Source organism: Otolemur garnettii, unplaced genomic scaffold, assembly GCF_000181295.1.
Source record: "Otolemur garnettii isolate 467f Iridium unplaced genomic scaffold, OtoGar3 scaffold00050, whole genome shotgun sequence".
Classification (NCBI taxonomy): Eukaryota; Metazoa; Chordata; class Mammalia; order Primates; family Galagidae; genus Otolemur; species Otolemur garnettii.
Genome location: NW_003852445.1, coordinates 11,293,854 through 11,304,509, shown reverse-complemented (window position 1 = coordinate 11,304,509; position 10,656 = coordinate 11,293,854). Strand labels below are relative to the sequence as shown.

Sequence of the window (10,656 nt, the reverse complement as noted above, 5' to 3'; positions counted from 1 at the left end):
AAAAAAAAAAAAAAAATAGATGTAGTTTCTAAAATAGAAATGCTTACAGTGCTGTTGACACTAGGCTAAATGCTATACATTATCTCATTTAATCTTCTCCCAAACTCTATGAGGTGGTTATTCCCATTTCTATTTCACAGATAAGGAAATTGAGGCTTTGACAGAGACTGAGTACCTTGCTTAAGGAACATAGCTAATAGGTGGCAGAGCCAGATTTAATTCTGTGAACTTACGTCTGTCAAACTTGGGTTTGATTCTAGAACCCACATTGGTACACTTATATAATAGAGAAGATATTTGTGTGTGTGTGTGTGTGTATGTAGTAAAGACTAGGAGTTCGAACAGAATATGTATTTTTGGTTCATATTATTGAGGCTGGCTTAGACACAAAAATGTTTTCTTCAGAGATGCTGGCAAGAAAACAAATTTAAGAACTATATTTTCAAAGTACCTATTCTGAGACTAATTCCTTGTCCTAGCCTCTCCGTAGTTGTATAAAGGTTTTTAAAACCCCTAATTAAGGCTGGGCGCCAGCCACATACACCAAGGGTGGTGGGTTTGAACCCAGCCCTGGCCAGCTAAACAACTGCAACAAAAAATAGCCAGGCGTTGAGGCGGGCGCCTATAGTCCCAGCTACTTGGGAGGCTGAGGCAAGAGAATCGCTTGAGCCCAGGAGTTTGGTGTTGCTGTGAGCTGTGATGCCACAGCACTCTATCCAGGGTGACAGCTTGAGCCTCTGTCTCAAAACAAACAAACAAACAAACAAAAACCCTCATTAAGTTTGAAAATGCTAAAAAGTTTTTTATTTTTTTGTAAAAACCAATAAAATATAAAGCATCTTAAAGTTCAAGTATGTGTTAATCTTGTACAAAGTTGGTATAATGCCATCATGGTAGTAAACATCAGATAATTCTCTGAAATTTTCCATTTCTGGATAATAAGGAATATGTAAAATACAACACAAGACTGGGAGTATTTTGTGTTATATTTACTTTTAATTTCAAGATTAATTTTTAAGAAGTGGTTATCACCTGAGCAAATATGGTTGTAACTGTTTGTCTTATTCTGTATGTTAATCAGAGAATTTTTTGTTTTGTTTTGTTTTTATATACAGACTTAGTCCTGAAAATTGTCCCCTTTTGGAAAAAAAAGAGTTACGTGAAGTGCACCCTTGGTTTGAATTTTTAGTTCAGTGTCGACAAGTTTCTGGTAATTTAACAGGTATGGGTATAACTGTATTAGACACAAAAACTTTTCTTTGGATAAATAACTGGTCTGTTGAATGGTAAACTTGTGAACTCTTTAAATAAATCATTTGGTTGTAGTCAAATATCTGACTGTAATCTAGGTTCTTGCTTTACTTAAGATCAAAAAGGTTATCCTCTTGTCAGTCAGGAAAACCTCAGTCTGGAGCAGAGAGCTGCTGCGGTTATGTTTCTTTCCCCTCTTTAGTCTTGTGCTTGGCTCTGTTTGGGTTTGTCTCCTGCCAGTTTATCACAGACTGAATTCTTGCCTTCTGGTAGATTGACACCCCTTTACAGTGAAGTAGTAGTCTGTATTCCGGATGGCTGCTTTGAATCTTTTAGTAAGGATCTCTAAATGGAGTGAAAAGAAATCAACAGTATGTGTGGGATTTTTGTGTCCTCTGTAATAGAACTGCTGATGGAGCCTTGCTCTGGTTATGATGAGACAGAAGATCCCTGTTACACCTTAGAACTTAGCAGTACTATCCCAGAGATGTGGGAGTGGGGACAAACTGAACAAGTAAACAGGGCAAGGAACAAGGCAGCCAGTCTATCAGTCACATGTAGTACACGTTTTTTCTCCAAATGGAGAATTTTTTCATAGTGTTGGTTTTTGTTCTTGTTTTGTTTTGGAGTGCTGATTATAAAGTAATAAACGTTCATTGTGAAAAAAAATTAGAAGCCATAGGCAAGTATCAAGAAGGTACACTGCCATAGCCTAGCTAGGTACACAGGAAGATAAGCACCCATAGATAACTGTTGATAATATTTTAGCATATTTTGATCCAGTAATCTTGGTTGAGAAACTTTTTTTTTTAACCTAGTCTATATATTTCATTCATCCAACAAGTATCTCTTAAATTCCTACCTAATGACAGACTACGCTAAGTACTGCGGATACAAGAAACATCTGTTTTTGCATACTGTTTTTGTAATATTAGAACGTAAGAATTTTCTAGCATCCTTAGAGACAATGACCATTTTAAATGTCTACATAATATTTTATGTGGATATCCTTTTATTGAATTTACTTTGCTTTCATTTTTTGACAATAAGATTTCTCAAATTTTTTTCTATTGTAAATAGTAGTCTTGAATATCTGTGAATGTAAAATTTTTGTCCTTGTTTGAGGGTTTGGTTTTTTTTTTAGTTAACGATAGATTTCTGGATATAAAATTATTGTATCAATGGCTATACATGTTTTGAAACTTCTTTCTGTAAGGCCATATTGCTTGCCAAGGAAGTGTTACCATTTTATCCCTAAATCCCATTCTCTACTCTCCTGACCAACTCTAATGCTTGATGATTATTATTTTTTTAATTATTACTGATTTGATAGATCATATATGGTATCTAATTTAATTTGCATTTCTTTGTTGTGAATTATATATCTTTATGTGTCAGGCACTTATATTTCCTACTTTGTAAATAGGTTCTTTTGCCCATTTATCTGTTTGAGTTGATTTATCTAGTTATGTGTTTAACATTGATTTGTCTGAGGTCTCTTTCAAGGACATTAATGCTTAGGTTGTCATTTGTTGTGGTTTGTTCCCTTAGTTCATTGTTACCTTTCAATTTTTTTTTTTGTTTGAATGGAATTTTTTATGTAGACAGATCTTTCATTTTTTCCCTTTGTGATGTTTTCTTATTGCTTTTAAACTCAGTCCTTCATACTGTGGATAGAGTTAAAATTTTCTTTCTCAGAATATTGAAATTCCTAATTAGAATTTATCCCTCTCAAGGAGAAAAACATAGTCTTTTATTTTTCCAGATCCCAAACTGATGTTCCACGCTAGCCTTGCAAATGCTCAGATTTTGATTCCCACCAATCAGGCCAGTGTAAGCAGTATGCTGTTGGAAGGACATACCCTCCTGGCCCTTGCTACTACAATGTATGCTCCTGGAGGTGTCAGCCAGGTATGGATAGAATTTTATGACAAGGCTTGGTGCCTGTGGCTCAAGCGGCTAAGGTGCCAGCCACGTACACCTAAGCTGGCGGGTTAGAATCCAGCTTGGGCCCACCAAACAACAATGATGGCTGCAACCAAAAAATAGCCGGGCGTTGTGGCGGGTGCCTGTGGTCCTAGCTACTTGGGAAGCAGAGGCAGGAGACTCGCTTGAGCCAGGAGTTGTAGGTTGCTGTGAGCTGTGATGCCATGGCACTCTACCCAGGGGGACAGCTTGAGGCTCTGTCTCAAAAAATAAAAAAAAAAAAATAATTTTATGACAGATAGGACTGGGTTTTTTTAGCAGAAATATCTATGGCCTGTCTAGATCTCAGGTGATATTAGAATATGACCACTTTCAAGTGTTTCATTAGATTAAAGAGCATAAAACAAGGGTGAATTTAAAGTTTTTCTATCACATCTTAAGTCAAAAGAGAACAGATACATTGTACAAAGATTCCCTTTAGTTCATTTTCTAATATTCCAGGTTTGTTTTCAGGATGGAATCAGATGTGATAGCATATGCCCGTAGTCCAGCTACTAGTGAGGCTGAGGCAGAAGGATCACCTGAGCCCAGGAGTTGAGGGTTGCAGTGAGCTGTGATCATGCCAGTGCACTCTAGTCTTACACAGAGCAAGACTCCATTTCTAAAAAACAAACAAACAAAAAAACACAGTTTATTGAGGGATCTAGTAACCTAGTGGAAATTTGCCAATCTTTGCTTTTTGAAAATTTAGTGTGTCTATTTAGAGGGAACTTAAGAATGCCATTTAAGGCTCGGCGCCTATGGCTCAAGTGGCTAAGGCGCCAGCCTCATACACCCAAGGTGGTGGGTTCAAATCCAGCCTGGGCCCACCAAACAACAATGATGGCTGCAACCAAAAAATAGCCAGGCGTTGTGGCGGGCGCCTGTGGTCCCAGCTACTTGGGAGGCTGAGCCAGGAGACTCACTTGAGCCCAGGAGTTGGAGGATGCTGTGAGCTGTGATGCCACAGGGGGACAGTTTGAGGCTCTGTCTCAAAAAAAAGAATGCCATTTAGTATATCTAACATTTAATTTAATGCCACCTTTTTTAGGTTGTTGCAGTGTACTTTAACTTACACAGTTATTTCTTCCTCCATTTTTAATCACTTGTTAGAAATTAGAGTCACAGAATAATTTCAGAGTTGAGTAACAAGTCATCTAGTCATTTTTAAATGTTTTAAAATATTTACTATGTAACATTGAATTCAATGTTTAATATTTAGGTAATTTAAACATTACAGTAATAGTCTTTTTTCAAACAGTTTTTCCACATACAGCTTGAAAACCACTGATCCAGCTCACCATCCTAATTTTGTATATGAGGAAACAGAGGGCTAATATTAAATATTTAGTTTAAGGTCACAGAGCTGGTTTGTCTTAAAATCAGAACTAGAACTATTAACTTTTAACTACATGTGCAATGCTGTTTTTGCTACCACATACTCTCTCAAACTAATCTTGTTTCTCAAGATTCTTTTGAAAAAAAATTTTTAATTTTGAAAAGGGAAAAGCTTTTCTCTTTACCCTGTTAATCTGTCTTTTTATTTAGGTTATTCAGAATGAAGAAAATGAGAATTGTTTGAAGAAAGTGGATCCCCAGCTACTGAAGATGGCATTAACTCCTTACCCCAAGCTAAAAACTGCTCTCTTCCCACAGTGCACTGCTCCTAGTGTCCTGCCACCTGACATTACACTCTACCACCTGATTCAGGTACAGTATTTAGGTGTATCAGTCAGAGTTCAGGCAGAAAAACAACTCTAGGTTTAGGAGGGCATTTAACATAGGAATTACAAAGTGTGATAGAATGGAGAAGCCAAATGTGGTAGTAAGACAGCCCCCAAATTAGCAAAACGGGATGTCATCAGCACCCTTAGGCTGCAAGAACAGTGCAGGAAAGTGGTGTTATTAGAACCTACAAGCTGGAGCCATCTCTAATAGCTAAACTTGTAACAGAACATAGAGTGTAGGAACTTGGAGGATATGCTCCAAAAAAAGTGAGAAAATGTTTCTTGTGTCCACAGTGTCTTTTGTGTCTTATTTATCTGGTAGGTAAAGAGCAAGGGAGCTTGGGGAATGTAGTTTTCTGTAATGCAGAGTTGAAAGTGTGTAAGTGGATCACAAAGCAGACAGGAAACCAGTGTACCTGTCCACAGCTTTCATTAAAAGCTATTCCATATGATAATTTCTTTCTTTTCTCAGTGAATCAGGGCTGTTTAAATCAATGCTTTTTAAACTTTTCAAGCCAGAGACCTCTTAAGAATGTGAAAGAAGGCGGGGTGTGGTGGCTCATGCCTGTAGTCCTAGCACTTTGGGAGTCTGAGGTGGATTGAGCTCACGGGTTTGGAACCAGCCTGAGCAAAAGCAACCCTGTCTCTAACAAATAGCTGGGCATTGTGGTGGGTACCTATAGTCCCAGGAGTTTGAAGTTGCTGTGAACTAAGATGCCAGGGCACTCTACCAAGGGCAACAAAGTGAGATTCTGTCTCAAAAAAAAAAAAAAAATGTAAAAGAAATGTAAACCTTCTATCTGGAAAAAAAAATCACACATCTGCATGTAATTTTGCTTATATTTCAAAGAGATTCATATACTCCATGAAGCCTATTCAGGAATCCTCAGATAAGAACACCTTCTTTTGCTCATTGCTTATTTGAAAGACTTCCTTTTTTTCCCTGGGTACAGATATTTTTATAGTATCTTCAATTCAACAAAAGCTTTATGATTCTTTTATAGAGATACAAAATTGTTCTTACTTTAATGTGAAGAATTCTTAGGGATAGACTGGTGCTACTCAAAAGGGTGGTCAGCAGACAGGTACCAGGACATGAAAACTATTTGTTGCTAGAAGACAGATTAGTATCATGTGCCAGAATGTAAAGCTACTATGGGTTTGGTTTAGTTCAGCAGGGTTTCTTTTATAGTAATCCTTTCTTGAAGAAGGAAGCAGTTTGCTGGATTTACTCTTATCTCATTGCAGAACAGCACCTCGAACAGGTATAAAGTATAAATAGATTATTAAAACCTAACTACCTACAGTGGTTTAAATCACCATGAAACAGAGTGGTTTCAGGTTGTTGTTTGTTCTTTTTTCAAGTTGACCAATCTAAATTTTTAGTGGTTATTTTAGCCAAAGTATTCCTTCTTACAAATTCTTCCTTAATTTTAAATCAAAGTTGTCTCCTTAGCCATCCAAATCCTGACATAATAGTTAGGTTTTTTCCTGTAACCCTCCCACCACCTGTTTATAGACTTTGCCAAACTTTTGGCCTGGACAGATTCCAAACAACCACTACTCCCTCCTGCTAAGCCTTTCTGACTGACTTGGCCTTAGTCCAGGACTTTTTCTCTGTTGTTGATGTTGCTCATCTCATTCCTTCAACCACTGCTCAAGTTGTCTTTCTCTTTCCTTTCCTGCCCTAATTCATCTTATCAGATTTACTTAGTAAGGTTTTCTAGCCTTTCAGCCCTCTTGCCTTTTGATTGATTCTAAAAACATTTCTGAAGCTTGTTTTACATTATAATTCATTCTGCTTCTACCAAAAGAGAGGAGACTTTGCGGACAGTTTGACATAAGCAGAGTCTTTAAAAAGAACATAGCCAGTTCAGTTTTTATTAAGATAGAAAGATATGTCATTCTATTTTGTTTTTAGCTGCATTTTAAAAATTTACATCCAGGGTGATAAGATCTTAAATAGCCTTGGAGAAGGGAAGCAGACAACCTGTGAAATCCTTTTGTATATTTTGTTTACTTATTTTAGAATCAGTGAACTTCTCTGTTTGACTTTTCCCCTTTTCAGTCATTATCGCCCTTTGATCCTAGCAGATTGTTTGGCTGGCAGTCTGCCAACACACTAGCCATAGGAGGTAAGTAATCATGGGTACCTCTTGCTTCAGAAGCATTTTAGCAGTGCAAGTGGTAGACGTTAACATATATAGAGCAATCCAGTTTTTTCACTGCTTTGTATTTTAAAAATAAACATGGATCCCAATGGGTAACACTTTCCATGAGACTATATTAAAAACACATTGTGAGGGCGGCACCTGTGGCTCAGTGGGGAGGGTGCCGGTCCCATTACCAAGGGTGGCGGGTTCAAACCCGATCCCGGCCAAACTGCAACCAAAAAATAGCTGGGTGTTGTGGCGGGCGCCTGTAGTCCCAGCTACTTGGGAGGCTAAGGCAAGCGAATAGCCTAAGCCCAGGAGTTGCTGTGAGCTGTGACACTATTGTACTCTACCGAGGGCAATAAGGTAAAACTCTGTCTCTAAAAAAAACAACAACAAAAAACACATTGTGAGTTAAAAGTCAATGTATTAGGTTACTATGTAAAGTGGAGATAGGATCTATGTGTGTGCTGTTCTAGTGCTGTTCTTGCTGGGTTGTGCAATTTGTACCTATTTCTCCCTTTCCAGAAATCCCTCTTCAATTTCAATATGTCATAGAAGTTGACAGGTATCGGCCACACCCATAATTTTAGGAGACTGAGATGGGTGGATAGCTAGGGCTGAGAAGTTCAAGACCAGCCTAAGCAAAGTGAGACTCCATCTCTACTAAAAATAGAAAAATGAGCTGGGCATTGTGATAGGTGCCTATTGTCCCAGCTACACAGGAGGCCCAAGAGTTTGAGCTATGACATCATAGCACTCTACCTAGGGTGACAGAGTGAGACTTGTCTCCAAAAATAAATAAATAAAGAGCATAGGTGTCATTACCTGTGGCTCTGCCATATAATCGCTGCATGACCTTGTGCAGGTGATTTAACCTATCTTTGGTTTCCAATAAATTAAGGCTAATAACAGTGTCCATCTCATACAGTACTGTGAGAATGAAAGGAGGCAAGGCATTCGGAAAGCTCTCGTATCGTGAGTGCCAGATGCATACACATTGATGTCCTCTATGACTATAAAAATTTCTGATTCTTGTGCTGTTCTTGAACTGTTTTTTTGATTTCTCTTTTATTTCTGTACTTAGGATTTGCCTTTAATATCATGTTGCTTTTGGTGGCTCAGTCTATATTATTATTCTAAATTAGGCTTTGCATTATTACTTTGCACTTAGTATGCAATCCTGTATTTAACATGTACAAAAATAAATTTTTCAGTATATCCACATTATAAGTTTAAATTAAATTTTTATTTGTTGAAAATAGCATTTCTTGCATTGACAGAGAAAATCCCTTTCTAATCTAAATGAAGTTACTAGAAAGTGGACAGAATCCTCTGTTCTGTTACAGCAGGTCCAACTTCATCACGTAGCTAGCATCTTGACCTCCTGTGGTAGATTGCACGCTCTGCCAGGTATAGAAGGGAACAGACAAGTTGAAGTCATGTTCCCTGCCTGGTTTGTAGAAATTTAGTTTAGTATATTTTAGTTTATTTTAATTTCGTTTAGTATAAGCGAGTTTCAGTGGGGCTGAAGTGCAGTGGCATCATCATGGCTCACTGCAATCTCAAACTCCTGGGCTCAAGTGATTCTTCTGCCTCAGCCTCCTGAGTAGCTTGGACTACAGACATGCACCACTATATCCAGCTAATTTTTTCTATTTTTTGTAGAGATAGGATCTTGATTTTACTCTGGCTGGTCTCAAATTCCTGAGCTTCAAGTGATCCTCCCACCTCAGCCTTGCAAATGCTAGCATTACAAGAGTGAGCTACCATGCCTGGCCCTGGTTTTTAAAAGTTTTAGAACATGCTTGAGGAAGTAAAGCTTAAAATACATGAAGCAATTATCATGAAAACATATACATATTTATAAAATTGGAAAGTTGTATTTAACTAGAATGTATATTTCTTTTTTTTACAGAAGACTTATTGGTGATTTGGCTTCTGCAGCAGGCCAGAGTAAAATTTCATTTCATTTTTGTTTATTTATTTTTTGAGACAGAGTCTCACTTTGTCACCCTGAGTAGAGAGCCGTGGCATCATAACTCACAGCAACCTCAAACTTTTGGGCTAAAGCAGTTCTCTTGCATCAGCCCCCAAGTAGCTGGGACTAGGCCCCTGCAACAACACTCAACTATTTTTAGAGATGGGGTTTCACTCTTGCTCAGGCTGGTCTTGAACCTTTGAGCTCAGGCAGTCCACCTGCCTCAGTTAAATGTTGTTAGGTGGAATTTTCTCTTATACAGTCTCCACACTAGGCTAAAAAAAAATTTGGTATTATTTGAATACTCAAGTTTGCTCATTTAGCACCTGTTAGTGCTATACACCTTACATGTACTCAGCAATATATTTAATGATTAAATGATTGGCTCTATATGTAAATAAATGTACCAAAATCACTCTGGTCTTACAAAGAATACAGATAGGATCATATGACAAGTTTTTAATCTCAAAGATTGAGTACATAGTAAGTAATAGCTTTTTAAGATGACAGATACCTGTCAGATCTTCAAGTCTTTGGAGAGAGTCGGGGAAAAACCAAGTCACAATGTGAAGTTTCAATTTTAAATTTTCATGGGAAGATAAAACTTTCTTTCAGAAATAAGCTTTGACCTTTGAAAATAAGAACAGATATACTGTTTTGGAGAACTGTGCCTGGAACCAGTTCAAAATGTTATTTTCTCTTTGTTCTTTCTCTTTTTCAATAGGTAGTAAGTAGTGAAGAGGCAATTAAAGAGTAATGCTTGACAAGAGTGGCTATTTCATTCTAACTATAGTTGGCTCTTCATATCCACAGGTTTTGCATTTAAGGATTCAACCAACCTCAGTTTGAAAATATTCAGGGGAAAAAAATTAATAAAAAACAACAGTACAGTAACAGAAAATATATAGGTGAAATACAGTATAGAATTTATATAGTGTTTATATTGGGTATTATAAATAAATCTAGAGATAATTTAGTGTATACAGGAAGATGTATATAGGTTATATGCAAATACTATGCTATTTTAAAGGGATGTGAGTGTCCATGTTTTGTTATCTAGTATCCTGGAACCAGTCCCCTGCGTATATCAAGGGACAACTATATTCACATTCAAAATATCTTCTGACTTCAGATTTCTCTAAAAAGAGAAAATTTTTTCTGCAATTTGCTGGAGCACAGAGGAACTTTAAACTTAGCTACTCTGCTGGTCTTAGAAAGATTCTTCCATTCATGTGGATAATAAGATATTCGTAAGATGTTTTATTGAATACATAATCAAAAAATCAGTGATAACAAAAGGAAATTACAGGAGGTTATTAATAAGGAAAAAAATAAGTTCTTTTCAAATTATCTGTTGGAGAAAGATACAGTGAGTTTGCTTTGGTGAATAGAGGACTCATACAGATATGTTAAGAAGGGATTTCTTTGTGGCTCAGTGCCTGTAGCTCAAGCAGCTATGGCATCAGCCACATATACCAGAGCTGGTGGGTTCGAATCCAACCCGGGCCTGCCAAACAACAATGACAACTACAACCAAAAAAAAAAAATAGCCAGGCGTTTGGCGGGCACCTGTAGTCCC

General features: G+C 37.4%; 1 protein-coding gene across 2 annotated transcripts in view; it reads left to right on the top strand.

Moving 5' to 3' along the window:
• SPG11 (SPG11, spatacsin vesicle trafficking associated) overlaps nt 1-10,656 on the top strand; it is an 86,346-nt gene that overhangs the window by 42,760 nt on the left and 32,930 nt on the right. For both annotated transcript variants that reach the window (XM_003791787.3, XM_023514247.1), the window contains 4 exons: nt 1,116-1,222; nt 3,017-3,162; nt 4,765-4,926; nt 7,012-7,078. In XM_003791787.3, the coding sequence (XP_003791835.1) occupies nt 1,116-1,222; nt 3,017-3,162; nt 4,765-4,926; nt 7,012-7,078 (482 nt within the window). The remainder of the gene's footprint in view (nt 1-1,115; nt 1,223-3,016; nt 3,163-4,764; nt 4,927-7,011; nt 7,079-10,656) is intronic.